At 43.9% G+C, this 24,740-nt stretch overlaps 1 protein-coding gene across 1 annotated transcript in view; it reads left to right on the top strand.

The window, feature by feature from the left end:
* palm1a (paralemmin 1a) overlaps positions 1–18,651 on the top strand; it is a gene marked incomplete at both ends in the record, with an annotated part of 31,920 nt that extends 13,269 nt beyond the window's left edge. Inside the window, 5 exons of the mRNA XM_080536339.1 lie at positions 5,774–5,901; positions 11,965–12,095; positions 13,434–13,499; positions 16,069–16,200; positions 18,020–18,651. Coding sequence (XP_080392465.1) covers positions 5,774–5,901; positions 11,965–12,095; positions 13,434–13,499; positions 16,069–16,200; positions 18,020–18,651 — 1,089 coding nt within the window. The remainder of the gene's footprint in view (positions 1–5,773; positions 5,902–11,964; positions 12,096–13,433; positions 13,500–16,068; positions 16,201–18,019) is intronic.
* Between the last annotated feature and the right edge of the window lie 6,089 nt (positions 18,652–24,740).

The raw sequence follows: 24,740 nt of genomic DNA, 5'->3' as shown, positions 1-24,740 counted from the left end.
CCCTTATGACTCAAGACATCGAGGATTGCTTTTCGGCAAAAAAGAAGGCCGGGGCCGTCTTTATAGACCTGACGGCTGCCTACGATACCGTATGGCATCGCGGCCTCTCCTGCAAGCTGCTCCGCCTGCTGCCGGACAGGCACATGGTCAGAATGATCATGGAGCTCATCCGTAACCGCAGCTTTACCCTCACCACCGGTCGCGGACAGCTAAGCAGGCTTCGACGCCTTAAGAACGGCGTCCCTCAGGGATCGGTCCTGGCCCCCCTCCTCTATAATATCTACACCTATGACCTGCCCAACACACTCTCGCGGAAGTACGCCTACGCAGACGACCTCGCAGTGGTGTACTCTGCTGGAAATTGGCAGTCTGTGGAGGGGATTCTGAGCCAGGACATGCAGACACTAGTGGCATACTTCCGGAAATGGAGATTGAAGCTTAGCGAGGCAAAGACGGTGTCGGCTGCCTTCCACCTTAACAACAGGGAGGCTAAACGTGAGCTTAGAGTACACCTAGATGGAACTCCCCTGCCATGTTCCGCTGAGCCAATCTATCTCGGCGTGACATTGGACAGGACGCTCACGTTTCGCCGACACCTCGAGTCACTGCGCAAGAAGTTAACAGCTCGTGTGGCGTTGATGAGGCGACTGGTTGGCTCGGGCTGGGGCGCCGGCGCAAGGACCTTGCGCACGGCAGCCCTAGCCCTCGTTTATTCAACTAGTGAATACTGCGCCCCAGTATGGTGTCGCAGTGCCCACACCCGCCTCATCGACTCGCCTATAAACGAAGCCTTGCGCATTGTGACAGGATGCCTGCGTCCTACCCCCGTGGACAACCTTCCCATCCTAGCAGGCATCCAGCCCGCAGGCCTCCGCCGCATGGGAGCCACAGCACGTCTCGCCTGCCGGGCCGTGGAGCTTAATAACCATCTGCTCCATGATAGGCTCACTATAACAGCGGAGCCCTCCCGGCGTCTCAAGTCGAGACACCCATTTGTGCCTGCCGCACAGGATCTCAGGCAGCAATGCAGAGATCTCAACATCAGTGCGGCAGGATGGGCGGATTATATGTGGCGCGCGGAGTGGGAGGCTAACACCTCCAAACTCCGCGACCACATCCCAGTCGCCGGCGCTGAGCCCCTCGGGATGGACTTGCCAAGGCTATCCTGGGTGAGGCTCAATCGTCTCCGGACCGGCGTCGGGCGTTTCCGCTCATCAATGCACAGATGGGGCTTGGCCCCAAATGCGTCGTGCGAGTGTGGCGCAGAGGACCAAACCGCAGACCATATTATCCTGGATTGCCCGGTGTACCACCCACCCAACGGGATGCATGGTCTGTCGGTATTAGATGACGAGACGATGACGTGGCTTCTGGAGGGGTGTCCAGAAATATAGCCCGGGTGAGCCCCTCAACCAGGTCTCGGGGTGGTAAAAGGGTAGCCCCTCGGCCCCGAGCCTGGTGGAGTGGAGAGGAAAAACAACTACCCATACGCCGAAGAAGAAGCATTAGCACAATGGATTTCCACAAGCTTTTATCAGTCATCAGTTCATGGCTAATGGTGGCCATTTTTAAAGTGTCTGGGGGATACATTACAATAAGTGATATAAAGGCTAACATCCTGTCTAAACATTAGGGGAATTACTTAGTCATGATGAGGACAGTGGTATGTTTAGGAAACAAACTGAGAGCTGGACAGCTGAAGGCTGTTCGTGTCAGTATTCATTTACCAGGTTTACACATCAGCATCCAGAAATAGGTATAGAACCAATGGGAGAAAAAATATTTTTGCATCTGATCTGAGAAGTAATTGGATAAACACTGTACTGCGTTTGTCTATGGCCAAAAATATTATTGTCAGATAATGCACCACTTCTCCAAGAAAAGTGTTGCAATTACAAATGCTTTGGTATTCACATGTGTATTTCTTTTGTTTGCATTGGACAACACCAAAAGCTGCGAAAAATAGCCAAATCTGATATGATTCCACACAGAACTCCAAAAATGACCTGGACAAAATAATTGGCACCCTCAACTTAATTTTTGGTCGCACACTGTTTAAAAAAAAAAACTGAAATCAATCGCTTCCTGTAACCATGAATGAATTTCTTACACATCTCTACTGGAATTTTGGACCACTCTTCTTTTGCCAACTTCTCCAGATCGCTTACATTTGAAGGGTTCCTTCTCTCAACTGCTGTTTTGAGATCGCTCCACAGCTGCATGGGATTTAGATCTGGACTCATTGCTGACCATTACAAAACTCTCCAATGCTTTGACTCAAACCATGGGTGCTTTTTGAAGTATGCTTTGGGTCATTGTCCTGCTGGATGACCCATGCCCCCTGACGGAGACCCATCTTTCTGACACTAGGCCCTACATTGCACCCCCAAATTCTTTGGTAGTCTTCAGATTTCATCATACCATGCACACAGTCAAGGCATTCGGTGCCAGAAGCAGCAAACCAACCCCAAAACATCAGAGAACCTCCACCATGTTTGACTGTAGGGACCATGTACTTTTCTTGGAAGGCCTCATTTCGTTTTCTGTAAACAGTACAATGATGTGCTTTACCAAAACGCTCTGTTTTGGTCTCATCTGTCCACAAGACGTTCTCCCAGAATGATTTTGGCTTCCCCAGGTACATTTTGGCAAACTCCAGTCTGGCTTTTTTATGTCTCTGTGTCAGCAATGGGGTCCTCCTGGGTCTCCCACCATAGCGTCCCATTTCATTCAGATTGCGACGGATAGTGCAAGCTGACACTGTTGTATGCAGGTCAGCTTGAATTTGTTTGGAAGTTGATTGATTTATTTTAACATTCGAACAATCCGAATAATCCTTGCAATCTTTTTATAAATGTTTCTCTTCTGTCCACATCCAGGGAGGTTAGCTACAGTGCCATGGGCTGTAAACGTCTTGATGACATTGCGCACAGTGAACACAGGAATATTAAGATATCTGAAGATGGACTTGTAGCTTTGAGATTGTCCATGCTTTCCCACAATTTTGTTTCTCAAATCCACAGACAATTCTTTGCTCTTCTTTCTTTTCTCCATGCTCAGTGTGGTACACACAGATACACAACACGAAGGTTGAGTCAACTTTTCTCAATTTTAACTGGTTGCAAGTGTGATGTCTATATTGCCAGCAGCTGTTACTTGCCACAGATGAGTTTAAATACAAATTAAAGGAGCATTACATCCATGAAATATCAGCTCAGTGAGTTCGATCCCCGGCCAAGTCATACCAAAGACTATAAAAATGGTACCCGATGCCTCCCTGCTTGGCACTCAGCATTAAGGGTTGGATTGGGGGTAAGACCCTGCGACATCCCAGCGTCATGTCCAGGGGGTGTACTTGTACATCAAGCCACCTCATGCTACGGAAACAGGAGATAGGCTCCTGCCCTATGGGCCATTAGGCTCGAGAACCATTGGTTCTCAAGGACTATTTTTTACATGAGTAAAATAAAATTATTTCTTACAATTTTGAATTTTTGCCCAATCATTTTGTCCAGTCCATTTTTGGAGTTCTGTGTGGAATGTAAGTAAGTAAGTAAATAAGTAAGTAAGTAAGTAAGTAAGTAAGTAAGTAAGTCAAATATATTTCTATAGCACCTATACCAGACCAGGGGTCACAAAGTGCTTTACAAATACAAGAACATAATAAAAGAGCAAAAGTCATAGCAAGTTAAAATAGGCAAACAAGTGAAAATAAGAACAAGTAACAAACAACAAGTGTACAACAATATCAACAGAACACAGAAAGACAGGCTTTTGGGGTTAGCCAAAAGCCTGTCTATACAGGACAGTCTTTAGCAGTTTTTTCGACCGGGACCGTTGATCTAAGATCCAAGGGAAGAGCATTCCAAAGCTTAGGAGCTACGGTTTGGAATGCTCGATCACCCTTGGTTTTCAATCTGGCACGGGGGACAACCAACAAACCCTGGTCAGAGGACCTGAGAAACCTACTGGGGCTGTAAGGACGCAGTAGGTCACAGATGTATGCAGGTGCCTGACCATGGAGGGCTCTGTAGGTGATGACCAGAACCTTGAATTTAATTCTAAATTTGATGGGGAGCCAGTGTAGGGACGCTAAGATGGGAGTGATATGACATGACTTTCTGGACCTAGTCAACAGCCTTGCAGCTGCATGTTGGATCATTTGTAGCTGGCCAAGGGTGGATGCGTTGAGGCAGGTGAACAGGGAATTGCAATAGTCCAATTGGGATGATACAAAAGTGTGAATGATCATTTCCAACTCTGCGTGGGAGTTTAGCAATATTGGGCAGATGGAAAAAACAGGTACATGTCAGTGATCTGATGTGATGATCAAAGGGCATTTGCTGGTCAAAGTGCAGAGGTGATATTTTAGGAATGATATCAGATCTGTCTTTTTTCCTCAGCTTTTTTGTGTTGTTCTACGGAGCCCCCCTGGGGTCACATGGTAGAAAAAAATATTTGATGTGTGAATCCGTTCCCTCGATTTAGTAAATCTGTTCCCTCGGTTTAGTAATCCGTTCCCTCGGTTTAGTAATTTGTTAGGGTTAGGCCCTACGAGCCAGAACGATCGCAAGGATTTTAACCCTAACCCTAACCCTAACCCTAATCCTTGCGATCGTTCTGGCTCGTAGGGCCTAACCCTAACCCTGACGAATTACTAAACCGAGGGTACGAATTACTAAACAGAGGGAACGGATTACTAAATCGAGGGAACGAATTACTAAACCGAGGGAACAGATTTTTTTTTCTACCACGTGACCCCAGGGGGGCTCCGTATTGTTCCAATGCAAACAAAATAAATTAACATGTCAATACCAAAGCATTTGTATTCACAACAATTTTCTGGGAGAAGTGGTGCATTATCTGACAGAAGTGCAGGGGTGCCACTATTTTTGTCCATTACTCTATATGGCCATATCTATAATCACAAACTATTGTTGACCCTAAAGCAACTGCAATGTTTTAGAGCTCTAGTCCCTGTGAAGTCATTTAGGATGAGGAACACATAATTAGCTGAACAGTCGCTAAGGAAATAATTTACAATGGGTTTGCTTAAGTTACAAGAACGTGTTGGGAAACTGGGGGATTTTATGTTTTGCTAGTGTCTCCATAATTCTCCACATTATGAACTGCAGAATGCATCCAAACTGGAGATCATACGGGGCAGCTTTGAGCACCAGCTGGGCGCTAGTTAGCCTTGGCACACATTGCCACCGCTATCGAAAATTGCCTAATGCCGCTATCGCTGCAATGACAACACCTAGAAACATAAACAAAGATTTCTTGGAGAAGCAATTTCTGAGCCTATTCATATTTTCAGTCTCTTTGGTATATAGCCAAAGAAGGATATGCAAAGCAAGAGACATAACTAACTGTTTTTTTTACTGGAAGGTAATGGGACAGTGTCACATTTGGTCTACAAAATTATGTAGTGTACATTAAGTTTGGGTTAGCTAAGCCACCTGCACTTTAACAATTCCTATGTGGTTAAAAAGGTACTGGTATCAGTACAACTTTATATCAGAGTTGTGCCTGTTTGCACATGCCATTGTGTCAACTGTTAATGAATATTCATATTGATCTTGCCTTGGTGCTGACTGACTGATTCCCACCCATGAATACAATCAATATTCATTAGCCAACCCTTCCGTGTTGATGAACATCGATTCCAATTTCGAATGAGCTCACATGTGTATCTTGTTAACTGTAAAGCTTCTTTGGTATAGCTCAGTGATTCATATGTGTTCTTACTATGTTCTTCTTCTCTCTGCAGTCAAAGGCCCTGCGGGAACGATGGCTGCTGGACGGAGCACCCTCTGCTGGCTCGGAGCAGGATGAGGCCAGGAAACAGCTGCAGGAGGATGAGGCCAAGATCAAGGAGCTAGATGAAACCATCATTAGGTATGGCACAGGAACACTGGTGCATCAATCAATGTTGTTTGGTATGTAATAATAATAATAATAATTCATTGAATTTATATAGCGCTTTTCCGAGGCTCAAAGACGCTGACAATATAGGGGATACGGAAAACACAAAAACAAGTAACATGGAACACAGAGTCAGCGAACGGGGAGGGGGGGGGGGGGGGGGACAGGGGAGATGGTTAGGGGTAGGGGAGGTTGTATGCATATCAGAGGGGTGGCAGGGTTAGGGGAGATGGGTAGGGGTAGGGGAGGTTGTATGCGTGTCAAGGGGGGGGGGGGGGGGGGGGGGGCGCCGGGATGGGGGAGATGGCTAGGGGTAGGGGAGGCTGTAGGCATGGGAGAACAGGTAGGTTTTGAGGTGGGATTTAAAAGTGAGAAGTGAGGGTGAGTCTCTGAGTGGTTGGGGGAGAGAGTTCCAGAGGCGGGGTGCAGCTCGTGAAAAGGCACGGTGACCGAAGCCTTTGAGTTTTGAGGGTGGGACAGTGAGGGGAACAATGGATGAGGATCGGAGGGTACGGGTAGGGCGGTGGGGGAGAAGGAGGTCAGTCAGGTAAGGGGGGGCCAGGCTATGGAGGGCTTTGTATGTGAGGATGAGGATTTTGAATTGGATGCGTTCTTTGATGGGGAGCCAGAGGAGAGAGTGGAGGACAGGAGTGATGTGGTCACGGGAGCGGGTGTTTGAAAGGAGGCGTGCAGCAGAGTTTTGGACCATCTGGAGTCTATGGAGGGAGCGGGAGGTGATGCCGGTGAGTAGGGCGTTGCAGTAGTCAAAGCAGGAGGAGATGAAGGCGTGGATGAGGGATTCAGCAGCGGACGGGGAGAGGCAGTGTCTGATTTTTGCTATGTTGCGGAGGTGGAAGTAGGAGGTCTTGACGATGGAGCTGACGTGGGGATCAGAGGGTGGGGTCCAGGATGAAGCCGAGGTTGCGAGCCAGGGGGGAGGGGGTGATGGTAGTGTCATCGATGGTGAGTGTGATGGGTCCGGTTTTATTGAGGGTGGATTTGGTGCCGATGAGGATGACTTCGGTCTTTTCACTGTTGAGTTTGAGGAAGTTGTGTGTGAGCCAGGTTTTTATTGCTGAAATGCAGTTTTAGATGTGAGTGAGGGGTGGGTTCTGGGTGGAGTTTGTGGTTGATGTAGATCTGGGTGTCATCGGCGTAGCAGTGGAAGTCCAGGTTGAAGTGGCGGATGATGTGACCGAGGGGGAGTGTGTAGCAGAGGAAGAGCAGGGGGCCGAGGACTGAGCCTTGTGGGACCCCCTGTGTGACAGAGGAGGAGGAGGAAGTGTGACCGGAGAGGGAGATGAACTGATGTCTGTTGGTGAGGTAGGAGGTGAGCCAGTCCAGGGCGGTGCCCTCAACACCCAGTTGGCGCAGCCTTTGAAGGAGGATGGAGTGGGACACTGTGTCGAAGGCTGCGCTCAGGTCTAGTAGAACTAGGATGTTGAGGGCACCTGAGTCTGCGGAGGTGAGGAGATCGTTGATGACTTTGACCAGGGCTGTGATGTGCTGTGATGTGGGCGGAAGCCAGATTGAAGGGGTTCGTATAGTTTGTTGGATTGGAGGTGGGAGTGAAGTTGGGCAGCGACAGCGCGCTCTAGGGTTTTGGAGAAGAATGGTAGGTTGGAGATGGGGCGGTAGTTGGAGAGGTTGGCTGGGTCAAGAGTGTGCTTTTTGAGAATGGGTGTGACAGCGGCAAGTTTGTAGCTTGAGGGAACGTGGCCTTGGGATAGGGACTGATTGAAGAGGGCAGTGAGGTGGGGGATGAGGGCAGGGAGGCAGGCCTTGGTCAGGGTGGTAGGGAGGGGGTCGAGGGAGCAGGTGGTTGTTTTGGAGGCGGTGATGAGGGAGGAGTCAACAGGGGAGAAAGTAGTGAGAGGAGTAGGGGGAGGGTAATCGGGAGGGGGGAAGATGACAGCACGGGGGGCGGGGGTGGTGGAGTTGGAGATGGAGGCAGTCAGTGAGCTGTTGATGTGGGAGATCTTGCTGTTGAAGGCGTGGAGAAAGGAGTTGCAGAGATCAGGGGAGGAAGTTGTGTTGTTGTCCGGGTGCTGGAGTAGTGTCTTGACAGTGGAGAAGAGGGTGCGGGGGTTTCGATTGGTGGTGTTGATGAGCTTGGAGTGCGTCACGGTAGGAGGAGATATGGTGCTTGTAGGCTTCGGCATGGACAGTGAGGTGGGTTTTGTTGTGGAGTCTTTCTAGTTGGCGGCCGGTCTGTTTCATGGTGCGTAGTTCAGGGGTGTACCAGGGGGAGGAGGTGGTGAAGGAGACAGTGATGGTTTTCAAGGGGGCCAGTGAGTCAAGGGAGTCAGAGAGAATGGAGTTGAGCATGGTGGCATAGTCTTCCGGGTTGGTGGGAGTGGAGTCAGTGGGGAGGGCAGAAGATATGGACTGAGATAGAGTGAGTGGGTTGACAGATTTTATGTTACGGAAAGAGATGGGGTGTTGGATGGGGTGGCGCGGTAGGGGCAGGGGGGCAGAGAAGAGGATGCAGTGGTGGTCAGAGAGTGGAAATGGAAGAGGGTGGGGGTTGGATATGGGTAGGGAGGCAGAGCAGACAAGGTCGAGTGTGTGGCCTTTTACATGGGTAGTACATGTAACAATATAACAGGCATTTAAACGGGATGGTTCATCATTTAATTTGAGATAATCTACGCTGGCATGGTCCATATCTATCATATCATTTCAGTTATTTATTTTACTGTACTATATGGAAATGTGCGGCATGACATTTCTTCCATAAAAAGCCTAGAATTTATTCAATAATGCTACTTAAAAATGCATGTCTATGTAATTTTGCCATCCCCGTTTACATGTAGAGCATTTGCTATGGATGAGACTGTTCTTTGAATGTCTGTAGCAGACCCTAAATTCTTAGCTGGAGTAGTGGGTTAGTGCAAACGATGTCTGGAAGAGGACTCATCAATCTTTCTAGTACAGAAAGGAGACCCAGTAGCCAAGACACCCTCCCTTCCCTACATCCTCCACCCATTTTCTTTTTCACTCATAGAAAAACAGTGGCATCAATCTTCCTCCCTTGGCAGTCCAATCACCCTGATTAAATTCCTCCTGGCTGCCACAGACCTGGCAGACACTGGTGCTGACTGGCTGTCGGGGCTCAGACTAGGGGCATGTGGCACTAAGCTGGCCTGGCACACTGGCGAATGAGCTACGCTAGCAAACAATGGCTGCCGTCAGGGCAGGAAGACAAAGGGCGGAATGAGAAGGAGAACGTTTTGTCCCTATCCTAAATAAGTGTGTAATGCTGTTAGATAGGCCTTTGCAAAGCCTGAATAAGAATGATATGTTGTTTGGTATTTACAGTAACAATATAATGGCATTCAAGACACAATCTGGAATTTGTTCTTCTGTTCAATGGTTATTTCAATTTGTGATATACCCATTAATTCTCAAAGAATATGACTTACAAATGCCTAATTAGCTTAAGACACCTGTCTTACCTTATCATAATACAAAAATGTAAAACTGTTTTACTTCATTGTTTGTGAAAAAACAACAACTATAATTTCAATATGCAGGACTGTTGTTTCTTGCATACAGAGGCTGTGTTCGGAATAGCATACTAGCATACTACTCATACTAGATATGACGTAGATTTGAGTATGCGAGAGCGTTCACACTGTACAGTATGCGATATTTGAGTATGCGAGAAATTTAGTATATATACTATATTTTCAGAATTATTTAAGTGTGATACGACTGGACACTTCTGGGGTACTGTTTCCCAAAATGCATTTCGCGTCCAGGGTTGCCAGATGGGGCGGGTTACCGCCGAATGGGCTACTGGATTTTGAGGTTATAGAACGTTTAGGCTGTAAATTGTCAATCCCATCTGGCAACCCTGTGCGCTTTCAGCCTCGTCAAACTGCGTCATACAAACTTGTCATACAGCTGTTGTTTACATTGTCCGATAGCCTGGGGGCCGAAAGCTTGCAATAAACATAGTTTTTTGCACATATTTGAGTGTGCAGATGCTGCTTTTTTGCACTCTATTTGATACTCTTCAGTTGCAGCACCCCAGCTAAGTCTGATCACGGATGAGCGGTGGTATTTTCACTATACTGGGAATTAACATGGTGAAATGCATTCTTAGACAAGGCTACGTTGTCATGATTACAAATATGCCACTTGAAATGCATGAAATCCAAGTTTATTTGTGTCTTACACACACGTTCGCCTAGTATTGAGTGACTGATTGTAGCCCAATCATGAATGATCCCAGTATTGTTGGTTCAGACGGACAAGTTCGTTGTTATTGTGCTTGCTGCAGCAAGCCCACGATAGGTTATTGCTCATATATATTTATTTTAATCATGTTCTTTTTTCCAACTGCTAAGACAACAATATAGTAAACTAGTTACTTGAGCTAGCTAAAGATATTGCCCCCCCAAATCATTGTTGTAATTATGTTATGTCGTTTCTGTCGAACTCCGTAAGTAAGCAATGTAAGCAACGTATGTAAGCAACGCAGGGTGCGTTCGTAGATTTGCTCTGAGAGCGCCGGAGCGCACACTGAGTTCAACGTCATAAAGGGACCAGGTAATATGATTGGACAAGAGGCATTCCATGAGTGCTGATCAGATTTCCAGGGCAAATTTACGAACGCAGCCGTAATATAGCTAGGAACAGAAGACGGAAAAAATTGCCAGATCAGATATAAAAACAGGTTATTTTGGTTAACTGGACACATTTTGGGAATATATGTGGTTACTTTCTCACCTGAAAACATATTAAAAGTTCATAAAATGACATGTTAACACTTGTAAAGCCAAAATCACACCGTTTAGCTAATGGAGGTTTAAAATGGAGGTTTAAATGCATTCTGGGAGGCAGTATGCATACTGTGTAAACGGTCGGCTGGTTTTCACATACTTATTATGAATTTAGTAGGCAGTATGCAGTATATACTCATTGAGTATGCTAGTATGCAGTATGCTAGTATACCATTCCGAACACAGCCAGAGTTTTGTCGTCATATTTCACCTACCCAAGTGGCAGGCCAGCGATTCGGCTGAAAAACTAATTAGGGATTGCACCTTTAAAGAGATGGGTTTTATATTTAAAGGCACCATATGCAGGATTGCACCCTCTTTTCACTACAATGGGAATTGCAATGACAATTCGGAATAGTATCTTTCTTCCTACCCTTGCTCAATGTAAACTACATTTGTAGTAAACTACAACTACATTGTTAATTTTTAACAATTAATCTGTCAATAATTTTCTTGTTTTCATCCAGCTAATGTCTTAGTTACATCACCTTGAAACTAGCAGAATACCTGTGTGGTTGCAGTCACAGTAGTAATTAGGAAAAACTGAAAATGAACCAGCCAGGAAAAACACTCACATTTCATATGTGCATTCATACTGTGACAGAAAACCTTGTCTTGGATACCCGACACAACACCACTCCAAGCTACATTATCCCTAAACGACTCGCCAGGTCCGGGATGTGAGGCTGTGTCTGTCACAGAGGACGAAGGTGCACACTGAGTTGCATGACTGGCCATACACAGTACAAACTTTTCCCGCTAACCCCAAAGTTACAAACAAATCCCCTCATTCCCCAAATAATACTTAGACAAGACTGTAATGTTAAACAGGACATTTACTAGGAAAAATAATCACAATACATATTAAAAGTTGTTTGTACACAAAGCTTCAGTTGCTTATGTCAGCTTCCAGAACTGACACAATTGCTTGCTTGCAGCTCAGGAAGTAGGTATCCTATGATGCAGATTACACGCTCACAGCAAGTGGTGCTGTAGACGCCCAGAAACATCCTGAACAAAGAAAAACAAATTCAGGCAGAAGGGCAGGGTCATATACTGCCAATGCATCATAAGTAATGATTCAGCATGATTATTTATTGATATTTTCCAGGGGGAAAAGCTACATTGCACCTTTAGTTCCTGCTTTTCATGAGCTCTGTTTGAACTGAATATGTGTCATTGAACTGCATCAGAATATCAGCATCAGAATGTGTCTGTGAACATATTGCTCTATTATTTGCCTCAGGATGGAGCAGGAACTGGAGGAGCTGGAGACGGGCGTGTCGGTGTCAGCCACCTCCACCAAAGAGAGCCTGTCAGAAGTAGCACAGGAGGAAGCAAAGACACCAGACAACAAAGTGAGCCTAACCTCCACCGGTAACACACACACACGTTCGCTTGCATGCACTCATGTACAGACACACACACACACACACACACACACGCACGCACACATGCACACACACACACACACACACACACACACACACACACACTCACACACACGCACACATGCACACACACACACACACACACACACACACACACACACACACACACACACACACACACACACACATTCAATTAGACATAGGGGTTGGGAGTGGTGAGAGTGTGTGGGGGGAGTAGAGGGGTGCGAAAGACAGACAATGTTTTTTTTCAAAGGGAAAGTGCCTCCTTTAATTTGCAACAATTTCTACCTCTATTGCTTGTCAGTCATGTTTTGTTAAGGCATGCCCCCAATGAGAAGTGCTCTTCTGTCAAACTAGGACTGGAATAAACATTTTCAAGGTCTGCTCATGTATTAGGTCATGTATTAGTCTGCTCATGTATTAGGTCATGTATTAGGTCATGTATTAGGCAAATATGCTTTTAGGTCTTTCTTACGTGACCAAATCTACACTAATGACCTGTAGTATGTGTGTTTTTTCCAATCTGTGTACAGTATTTAGAGAAACAGATGCTGTCTGACTTTGTGGCAACATTAACAGTCATCCTGATGATTCATATGAATGAAATAAAGTAGATCCATCTTTTATACTTCTCACATGGTGAGGTTTGCTCATTTAATACAAGGCACCACCCAGATACACAATCAAACTAGCTATGATTTGATACATGACCAAATGTAGTAGCTAGAGCTTTATGATCTTCAGGCAATACACATGCCACAATCTGTGATTGCATGATAATGTAATGTCCCCCCCCCCCCTCTCTCTCTCTCTTTTAGGCACCAGTAGGCTCTGTGGAAGGTAATACATCCTCAATTGTCCTCATCCCTTTCTTTTTCTCTCCTCTTTTATGAGTCATCTCATCATTCAGGTTTAAAGAGCCACACTGGGATTGGTGGTATGCACAATTGCATAGATGCTAAGATAAAGCTATGTGAACCTGTTCAATTTCCTGAAATTGTGTTGAATTACTCAAGCAATTCAATGTTCATGCTTCAAAACAGTATTAAGTGGTCAAGATATGCAATGCCCATCCTGTTTCATCCAGGAATGTAGGAATGATTTAATAGTTATATCAATCACATCTATGCAATTGGATATCGGCCTTTGAAGAAGACATTTTAGTCTATTCCAGTCCTCTTTCTCCGTCTACTGTATCTGTCTTTGCCCCATATTATGGACACCATCTCTTTTGTGTGTGTCTCTCTCCCTCTCTCTCTTTTCTACTCCCAATTTTTGCTTGCTCCATGATGAACTCTTGTAGTGATCAAAGTTCACAACAGCCCTCGTCTGGACATGTCTGGAGGTGCCTCAGATATGATGAGAGCAGGTGAGTCTCCACCTGTAGCTCACGTAAAGAAACAACCCTGTAGCTCACGTAAAGAAACAACCCTGTAGCTCACGTAAAGACATTTGCGTTCGAAATATTCTTATTTTTTTACATAATGCTTGCCTAGTGTAGATTATTTTGATCTACTTGTAGTATTTCTGTTTTCATGATTTACTTACGGTACTTCTTTCTTTTACATAACATGGCTTCATAGTAACTCTACTGAAAATGATGTTGAAGGACCAAGAGAGAGAGAGAGGGAGTAATTCGTTATTTTATCTCCATGCATATGAAGGGCACTCACACCACCGACACGCACTATTCCCACCCTGATGTTGCCACACCGCCGGCAACCATAATCACACACTATGTTCATAACATGGAATGTGTGCACGCACACACACACACACACACACACACACACACACACACACACACACACACACACAGAATTAGTTACTTCCATACGGCTAACAAACTAAACCAGGGTCAGGGAGGTGAGACGTATTTTGCCTTTCATTGGAGACGTATTTGCCTCTTCTAGCAGTGTTTATGCTGCTTCTTATTTCCCAATCAAAATTGATTGATGTAAACTTTTTAAACTTTATTTTAACTGGGAAAACACACTGCGACATGCTGAAACAATAACACACTTTTAAACATCACATTTTTGGAAAACTGGCTATAAAGAAAAGGGGGTGACTAATCGCTAAATTACCAATTAGTTAGAAATTAGAAATGAATTGCATGTTTGTAAGTTGTCCTGCATGACAGAGATGATGTCGTTTTAATGATAATTAGACTAGCTTACGGTGTATTTTTCGTGGATACTGCTATACATTTCCCTCTTTATATTTGATAGAATTTCAATAACAAATAAACTAATTCACACACCAATGGCGGCAAGCTACCATGCAAGGTGCCGGCCTGCTCATTGGGAGCAATTTGGGGTTCAGTGTCTTGCCCAAAGACACCTCGACATGTGGCCAGCCGGGTTTCAAACCGCCGATCTGCCGACCTTGCAATCATTAGATGCCGGCTCTACCTCCTGCGCCACTGCTGCCCAATTAACAATAGGGCACATTTTGATTCTGAGGGCAAAGGGGCAGGGGTTCAAGCCCCCCTGGGGTCCTGTCTGTGCACCTGCCTGCCTCATGCCAAGCAAGAGTTTCTGGAGTCAAATTCTCATTGCTGTGCTTTCATGTGTCTCAGTTCGAAAACTATTTGTCATATTTTGGGTGTAAATATGGACTTAAATATGGGCTTATAATTAGTGACGCCTTTATATATAACTTAACTATACTAAAAGTAATAAACAGAAATGTCAACAGAGGTTGATATTATGTATGCAGTGACATACCATAATGATTAGGCACTGTTTATAAAGCATTGTAGCACTTTAAACGATTAAACTGTGATCCCAGTGTGTGGAGTCATGTGGGAGGAACTATTTTCAGGACAGACCGCCTGAGTGTGCTTTTCAACACGGATACATTCATGATATATTTAAGGGAATACACAACCAATGTATGCCTTTATACTGTATGTTGCTCTCTAGTTGGTTGAGTGATTGTATCGTACTTGTCACCCTTAGTCACTAACATTGTGGGTTCTATCACATTTTAGTACTGCATCTTTCATCTTAACATTTTATTTGTCTTCTGTCTTCTGTCCTAATTCTCACTGTTTTTTCTGTCTGTCTGTCTGTCTGTCTGTCTGTCTGTCTGTCTGTCTGTCTGTCTGTATGTGTGAGTGTATGTGGGGGTGTGAGTGTATGTGTGAGTATGTCTTTCTGCAGGCAGTATGTGGGTTGTTATGAATAGAATAGTAAACGTGTAAAAAAAAAAAAAAAAGGATTGCATTCTGAGTTATTGCATGTACAGTATGTTGTGTGGGGTTCCCTATATATACTATTCCCTATAGAAAATGTGATGTTGCCATGGCACCACCGCTCCGCTAAAAAGTTTCAGTTCTCCTATCGGTTATCATGGCAGTGTTAGACTCACATGCCAGCCAAATGTTAGAGTAAGCAAAGTAGTGTGAACCACTTTCAGCAGTATTGCCAGTTCTACAAATAACAAAAACATATTTAATAATAATTTACTTCATCAAACGTTAGGGCCCACCTTTAGGAAGGAATAATAGTATAGTCAACATTGATAATAGTCTGTAATAATATAGTTGTGTGTCTTTATTATAGATCATGGGCAATGTCCTGTTAGGAGTAAAGCTACTATAAAAAGGCCAAATCGATGCTTCACAGATTAGAGTGGCTTAGTTAGAGATACATTTGATTTGAAGCAATACTGTAGATTGTAGTGGTCAGCACTAGTCAAGAAGTAACCTTTAAGACATATAGTACTAAATGTTTCTATTGTTCAATTTATTTTCAAAGCCTCAGCAATGTGTAGTTTCTTCGTGATTGGATAATAGCATGACTGTGTCGTATGACTGAGATGGGAGTGGGGGGGTGGATTGAGTGAGAGAGACAGAGAGAGAGAGAGAGAGAGAGAGAGAGAGAGGACACCTCTGTAAAAGTCCTAACCATCTCCTCCCGTTGACAACCCAGCAATGTACTCAGTGGAGATCACGGTTGAGAGGGACAAAGTCACAGGCGAGACTAAGGTGTTGTCCACCAACACACTACTACCCATTGACTTCTCTCAACAAGGGGTCAAAGTATATGAGGATGAACGGAAAGGTGATTTCAATGTTAATACCAAAGAAGACACTGAATCATCAATAATTCATGAACCAGCGTTGACATTTATGAATCGTGGACTGGATGGGTATAAGCCTGGCCTATCAGAGGTCAAAGATACATGTTTTATATAGGTAATAATGAGACATCATAATTGGTCTTGGACTGTTGTTAATAAGCCATTACAGTCACAAATACAGGCAAAAATATTATCCTCCCATAATTTAGTACATAACATTATATTTAGCACAGGCTGTCTAATTGCCTGTGTAATTTTTGCACTTGTTAAGACAAACATTTTATTACAGTATGTGGTTCAATAAATGTCACGTTCACTTCAATATCATTTAATAATTGGCTTGAATTCTTTACAGTAATTGATGGTAGATGATACTGTACTACCTTCATATACCACTCCTCGTGAAGTGAAAGGATTCAACTTCATGACACAGTTGCAGGGGGACCAATAGATACAATTGTCCTTTTAGGGCTCCATTTTGCTTTCACTAAATACTAGCTCCAATAGTGAGACATTTGTTAAATATTAACACAATAACACAATAAATTAATACAAATTGTTGAAAACAAGTTGGATACAAAAACCGATAAATAGTTCACTATTGACATTTAAGAGAAGCAAAATGCAACCAATAGATTCGTTTTTAAACCAGATTCTCCATGTTGAATTTTAAAACAGTAGCACTGCATATATTTGGACAAAGTAGAATTATAGCTTTTTCTCCAAAATGTTGTTTTGGTCACCCTGTACAGTAACTTGGATATTATTCACCTGCTGGTATTAGCCATGAACCACCCCCCTACATCTGCTGGTATTAGCCATGAACCACCCCCCACCCCCCCTACACCCTACTACACACACTCCTCAGGGCATATAAGAACCTTACATTTTGCATTGCCTCAGAACCCAACACAAATCTATGGGGTTGTTACATCTACATAATGTTTGCAATGGATGAATAGAGACAGTAGTACTGTCTTACTAATTAGAATTAGATTGGCAATAGTGCCCTGGAGATCCAACTAAAGTCCAGCTATATGGCCAAAAGCTAGCTTTAGCTTTGTTACTAGATCCACCCCCGCACAATGCTGTCTATAGCTCTCTCCAACGACAGCCATATCTACCCCATTATTGATTTTGGTCACAGACACAAACCAGTACCAAGCTTGTGATGCAGCTGTGGCTTGCGCTTTGTTTCCTGTGCACTTCTTCACTGTCCACTCACCACCTTTCCTTGCTCTGTCTACTATCCCCTCCTCTCCTCTCCCCATGGCCAAGTTCAGAAACAACACCTAACCCCTGCTCTCTAGACTCTTCAGATCTGAAAGGATTGGATAGGTATAAGCCTGGCCTATCAGAGAGTGAAGAAGCTTCTAGCATCTTACATATACCATATTTATACACTTGTAACTTCCGTCGCTCCGTCTGCTCTCCTCCTCTCCTTTCCCTCTTTCCTGTGTGCTCTGCTTCTTCCCAATGTCTGTGAGCTTCAGTACCCTTCACTGTGTTTTGAGAGGACATCTGTGTAAAATATCTAGTCTTAAACAGCATGCTTCCCCTGCATCGTGATGCCTCCTGAGCACTGATATGAAACATGATTGGTAAGAGTAATATATTCAGGTAATAATCACATGAAAGCCAATACCTTTTTCCGTACAATATCAGTGGTCAAAAAGCAAAGGAGATGAGGAAAAGAAGATTGAGTAGTCTTTATGTCTCTGACCTCTCTCTCTCTCTCTCTCTCTCTCTCTCTCTCTCTCTCTCTCTCTCTCTCTCTCTCTCTCTCTCTCTCTGTCTCAGTGGTGCACGAAGTGCGCGAGGGCACCATAGAGAACGGGTTCCACCAGCTCAGCTCCTCCGAGGTGGACGAGCTCATTCACAAAGCCGACGAGGCTTCCATGATAAGCGAAGCTGCCACTGGGGATGCCTCCACCACTCCGGTCCCAAAGATGGAGGCCCAAGACGAGCCTGAGCAGCAGACAACACCCAATAAGGAGATCACAGGAATGGAGGCCAAGTCTGGTGGCGCCAGCCCCCAACCAGGTGGCCCCACAGGAATACCAGGTGCAGCGGAGGCCAGTGCCGACAACCCTGTCACCATGGTATTCATGGGCTATCAGAATGTTGAGGATGAGGCTGAGACTAAGAAGGTGCTAGGCCTGGAGGGCACAGTCAAGGCTGAGCTAGTTGTCATCGAGGATAGTGGCGAGGGCAAAACCTCGCCCACTCCTGCAGCTGCCACTGTGACCATCACCGAGGGCAGTGCCAAGAAGGAGCAGTCGTCCCCCCCGCCACCCAACGGTAGTGCTGCCAACCCAGAGAAGGGCCAGGCCCAGGAGACAGCAGGTGAGGAGAAGGTCGAGCCAGAGGGGGGCGCTAGTGAGCCTAACAACAAGGAGAAGCTGCCCTGCAAGTGCTGCACCATCATGTGAGACATGCATTACCCCGCACCAGGACTTGACTTTTCAAGGAAAACTGACAAACCACCACCAACTACCACCCACCAAAACATAAAAAAACATGACTAAATCTCAGCACTACCCCCCTCATCTCCTCTGACATAAAAGGCATACTTTTTCTGCATCTTTTGATAGCCAGCTTTCCCCAACTTCATTTTCATCTCTTTTATATATATATCTTTTTTTTCTATCTCCTTTCATTCTTTTTAGTTTTGTATTATTTCTCATTTTCTCCAGTTTTGTTGTGACTCAAATTGATGCTGTCAACGGTGGGCAAGCTCTCTGTCCTCATGCTTTTGATTTTGAGGGAGAGGAAGATGGAGGAGAGAGAGAAAGAGAAAGATGCAGGGAGAGAAAGAGAGATTGAGGGGTGCACGCTCACTTACCTAGCATTGTCCAACAAGCATGTTTTGAATAACATCTGTCTATGCACAGTCATCAGAGTTTTGTCATCTTCATATCTGTATGAAGGACATATATATCTCTCTCTTTCTCTCTCTCTCTTTCAAAAAAAAGAATATATATATATACATATATAATTATATACATATATATATATATAATTTGTTTATTTTAATATATTTATTTGATTTAACAAGCCCCAATTGTGCTTTTTGTACCCTTCTAGTGCATTTACAGATAAGAAATATTGCAGAGAAAATGATCATCTCAATACTTATATTGGAATATTTATGATTGATAAAGCTGAGAGAATTAAAAATGTTTTGTTTTCCAGAAAGAACACTGTCATAGACAGACACTGCTATTGGATAATGACATACTGTTAAAAATCAGTGATGTTGATAACAAACAATGCTCAGTGTGTGTGTGTGTGTGTGTGTGTGTGTGTGTGTGTGTGTGTGTGTGTGTGTGTGTGTGTGTGTGTGTGTGTGTGTGTGTGTGTGTGTGTGTGTGTGTGTGTGTGTGTGTGTGTGTGTGTGTGTGTGTGTGTGTGTGTGTGGGGGGGGGTGTACATTTGCATTTGGTGTGTGTATTGGACCTCTCAGAACAGGTACTGATTTGCCTCAAAGAGTGTCCTGTTAGCTCTTAAAACCTGTACTGTAATTTTTCTGATCCTGACATCCTCATTGGTCCTGTCACATGATATCTGGTTTTCTTTCTGGAAGAAAAATGTTTTGCTATTTTAGTCATGCTACGACAACCAAATCAGAGATATTGGTAAACCTCACTAATTATGAATTTATTTACATAGGCCTAAGTGAAGGCCATTCGTACCGAAGCTTGAGACTGAAATGAATGCCCCTGTGTAAGCTATGATGTTGGTTTGGTACATAACTACATTTCCCAGAATACCGCTACTTCCTTATAAATAAATGAGTGATGCTTACTGCCTTTGTGATAACAGTATTCACTTGCATTTTTAACTCACACGTATCCCAGATTGGATAACCAACCATCCTGTGTTTTGACATCAGCATGGGTAGCCCCAAAGATGTTCTGCTTGGTATCAAATATACTGTGGGATTCCATTGATGCATTGCATACAGTACATTCATAGAGCATAATCTCTTCTGTTGTTTTGAACCGTTTTGCAAATACTGCAAGCATTTCTGCTGTAAGACGTTATCAGTAATGTGTCTTGTCCAGGGTACCTGAATTGGCTTGAGAGGAGCTATATGGAGAATTTGATCATGGTTGCCTGTTCTCTCGTATTAACTATATTATCAAGCTACGGTGACATTTGTTCGGTGAAATGAAACCAACCAAACTTGCAACCCAATAATCTTCCTGTGCATAAGAATGCAACTATTTTTCATTCAGTGTATTTATTGATGTGTTGAACCTGAGGCATCTTTACATTCCAAGAAGTTGTCAAAAATCACAGTGGTCAATTTCGCTCCAATTCTCTCTTTTTATTCTAAGAGAACAATACTGTAGATGTTTTTGCAGTGTGGATAATTTTGAACAGCTGTGTTTTACCCCTGGCTTTTTTGTGTGTGTTTGTTTTTCTGCATTCTGAGTGCTTGTAGCGAGCATATCTGTTACTTTTTTCTGCCATTTTGGAGCCGAATTCCCAGCTTAGCTGATGGTCATTTTTCATTGTCCTGTGTAAATTGTCAGTGAGCTTGAGTCAGTGAAGTCAGTGGAGTTAGTTTGGCCAGGCGAGGGGTCAGCTTTCTCCACCAACACACTTGACAAGCTCCCATGTATCATTCAGAAATAAAACACACATTTTGTTTTGAAGATGGCTGAATAGTGGATCCGTGCAGCTCTTGCTGATGGCTGGTTTTATTGTTAGTATCATCCTGTCAATACAGTTCAATGTGTATGTGTTTGTATCCATTGATATTCATAAAGCTCTCTTACATTTTAATAATGTTTTCATGAGAAATTGAAATCATGAACATGGTTTATAATCCATTGATTAATACAAGCTGTGTCAATAGGATGCTGACAAATATAATATAGTCTACTGTACAAGGAAGTCAATAATATATTTCTTTACATTCATCAAATATTTTAGCAATTTCGATCTGATGATTTAGTAGATTAATTTAATTACATACCAGTTATACCCCACCCACTCCCACATCTCCTCCATATTCAATGGGCAGGTCGATCATGGATATACATTTTCTGATGTGCTTACCTTCAGGAGGGAGAACGGGGGTTAGAACACGTATTCAGTATAGCTGACACCTGACATGACATGCCTGATATTGCCTGTCTACTGGTTTCAGACTACTGGCTGCTGGTCTCAATAGAAGTACAGAAAGATACTCTTCTTTTTGAGTCAAGTAATTATCCCACACTGCTGGACCAAACCTATGCAAGAAACCCCATACATGCGCTAACATCAGAATTTGAAGAACATTCACATAGGCCTTACTACTACAGCAGCAATTTGGTAAGAGCATGTATGTCAAACCGTATTACACAAAATTGTTAAGGGCCAAGCATTGAACCATGCCTCTCACCTATGTGTTTATAAGATTTCCACTTTTTCTTTTTCAGACATAGAGTAACCGCTAACTGCTAGCCACAGACACTTGTGACTTTCCGCAAATCTAATTAGCTGTCGGTTGGCTTTTTAAATTTAGATCTATATATAGTAGGATTTCTGTTGGAACTGCCATCTTGGCATGACATGTCATTTGTATCAGACATGTTGGGAGGAAATGTGGATTGTGTGTTTTTGTGGTGCTAAATGATGGATACCTACTGGGTTTTAAAGAATTTAGATATCATTTTCTGCAGCTTGTGTGACCAACTGGGTTTGAACCCTTGTTCTTCTATGTGTCACAAGACTGTGTTAGCCTGCAAAGAGCCAAGGCATTAGCTTGGGAAGCCAACACAAGTCTAAAGGTCTCAGGCAATGTTACTCATTGTGAGAGCTTGGTTCTCCAAACCACCTTCTGTTACTCTTGTCTCAACCCTTCTGTGCAATCGTACTTAGATGTGTACCTGGCATAGAGGTAGCACAGACGGGCGTCAACTACCGTTAACTAGGCTCAGCAAGCAAGCCAAAACCAAAATAATTGGTGTTAAAGGGGAAGCTTGTTTGCAGCAGAAGCTAAAGTTTAGCTGCTAAACAGTTACATAGGCCGAATAAAGTGACATAGTTTTTCTGTCCTCAATGTTTTTTCTTTTATTACAACTTGCACAAAAACTGAGTAATGTGTTCTTTGTGAAAAGGCTGGTCAAATTGAAACCCATGGTGGTTGTGTTACCGTCCTGCTAAGAAATTGCTAATTATCTTGGAATCAGAAAGGAAATTGGTAAAGGGACAATTGCTATAGTCGATTGAATCAAATGCATGTATTCACCTCATAATGAAATACGGTGACATTTAAGTTGAAGCACACATGCATGATGCTTTCATAATGCTTCAGCCACATTCAGGCACTTTGGAAGTGACTTTAGAAAACAACCATGCCATAACACTCCTAGTGCTTAATCAAGTATTTTTTCTCATTAACACTTAGTCAATTTGGTCACATTTGCTGCGTAAATGATATAAGGGTCATGAATGTCAATGTTGCTTTTATAAAGACTATGGACGCCTTCACTGGAGTGCTACCTGAGTAATCCTGTTGAGGAGTGGATGGAAGTTGCTATAACCACTTACACGGGGTCTGATTTTTCTCTATCTCCTATTGGTTAGGTTTGTTTAGGATTGAGGTTATGGTAATCATCTGGAAGTTGCCTATAACCACTTACACAGGGTCTGATATTTCTCTATCTCCTATTGTTTTTGTTTTTTTAGGATTGAGGTTATATGGTCATCATCTGATCCTAGGTCTGCGGTTGACAAGCATGTTGTATTCACTGCAGTCGTGCCCCCCTTTTGCCCCTCCCTGTTGCTGAGCTCAGTGCTGCAGCAGTGGAAGCTGGTCGTCCCTGGCAACCCCCACCCCTCTGCCTGGTGCCATGGTTACCTCTGGACTCTTGCTCAGCAGCGCACCCTGTTGGTTATTATCAATACTTACATTCCAAGTTCTGACGCGTCACACACAAACCCAATGCCTTGTAGTCTGGTCCAGGCCAGGCCTCTTTTTTTGTAAATGTATGTATAAAATATCTACATATAAATGTCCTTGTGAAATTCAAAATGTCTCTCCCTTTCCCTTATCCTCTTGTGTAGACTTCCCAGCCCCTCTACCCAGTGTCTCTTTGCGCTCATCATCATGGCAGTCAGTTTGGGGGATCCAGGTGATAAATGGGTAGCCCCCTGATGCTCTTCTTATTGCTTTGTTAGTTGTGAAGGTTTGCTTTCTTACAAACTTGAAAGTGCTGTAGAGGAAAGTGTTTGAAATGACGAAAATAAAAATGTGATGTGATTCAAAGGGTCTCTCTGTTTTAGTTTTTTCTCTCATTCCATCTTCCTTTCCAGATTCACAGTTGAGTGTGTGTGTTTGTGTGTGTGTGTGTGTGTGTGTGTGTGTGTGTGTGTGTCAAGGTTGGCGTCAGTTGAATTTCAATTCAGTCAATTCAGAAGGTAAATTAAATTAACATAAAAATGATTGCAAATAGGTCATTTATTTTAGTTTTTGCATTTTTGAATTCCATAGTAAATTAAAACATGTGTGTGTGTGTGTGTGTGTGTGTGTGTGTGTGTGTGTGTGTGTGTGTGTGTGTGTGTGTGTGTGTGCTTGTGTGTGCGTGCTTGCCTGCATGTGTGTTTGTGTGCGTGTGTGCTGAGGGGAATGCTTAGGCTTTTGTCCGGAGCTTTCTGATGGTCAGCAGCATTCCAATGCGATTCTCCTGCCCTCAGCAACACATGGTGGCTGCTGGAAAAAACAACGGGAGCAGGTCACGCCACCCAAGGCTTTGTGTCCCCCCCCCCCCCACACACACACACACACAAACACACCCATACCCCCATCTCCCTCCCCACTCATCTCCCCCCACACCATCGCAACCTTTTTATGCCTCTGGACTAGTTTTTATGCATGTGGGTGTGTGTGGGGGGGGGGGGTGAATAACAGATCCTGAGGGGTAGGGGGAGGTGTGTGTGTGTGTGTGTGTGGGGGGGGGGGGGTGTAACAGGGAGGGGTCTGGGCAAAACCTAGGTCCGAAACACCAGTTCTAGGCCTGGTACAGTGAGGGATGGCAGCCTGGGGGGTGGAGAACCGGGTGTGCTAGATCTTCAGTGTAAGTGAAGGTGGAATGTAGAACACCTGGCGAACAACAGACTCCCAGAGGTCTAGAACCGGGAGGTGAGTACCGGAATATTGGAGTTCTAATAAAGACAAAGTGAGCTAGGGAACATCTGCATAACAGCAGAGATCAGTGTGACTATTTTATGTAAATGATGGTCTTTAAAGCAGTATTTCTTATTCAAGTTACATGCTGTAGATCTGAGGGAGAGACTTGGTGTTGACATATGTAAATGTAATGTTTGTAATTACCATGATGGGAAAGTATCAAAGACTGAAAAAGTATAAGTCATTCCATACCACAACAGGCTAGATAGTTCAAGCAAAGAAAGAAAATATCTGTACACTGTAAAATGCTCTTATGTAGTTTATTGCACCATTTACCTTTGTTTTCATTGACAGCATGTGTGCCCTGCACCTGCAAATAAGTTGCATGTGCGT

Source organism: Nansenia antarctica (genome assembly GCF_963989245.1).
Source record: "Nansenia antarctica genome assembly, chromosome: 7".
Taxonomy (NCBI): Eukaryota; Metazoa; Chordata; class Actinopteri; order Argentiniformes; family Microstomatidae; genus Nansenia; species Nansenia antarctica.
The sequence above is the reverse complement of the archived record's forward strand: the minus strand, read 5'-3'. Positions and strand labels throughout refer to the sequence as shown.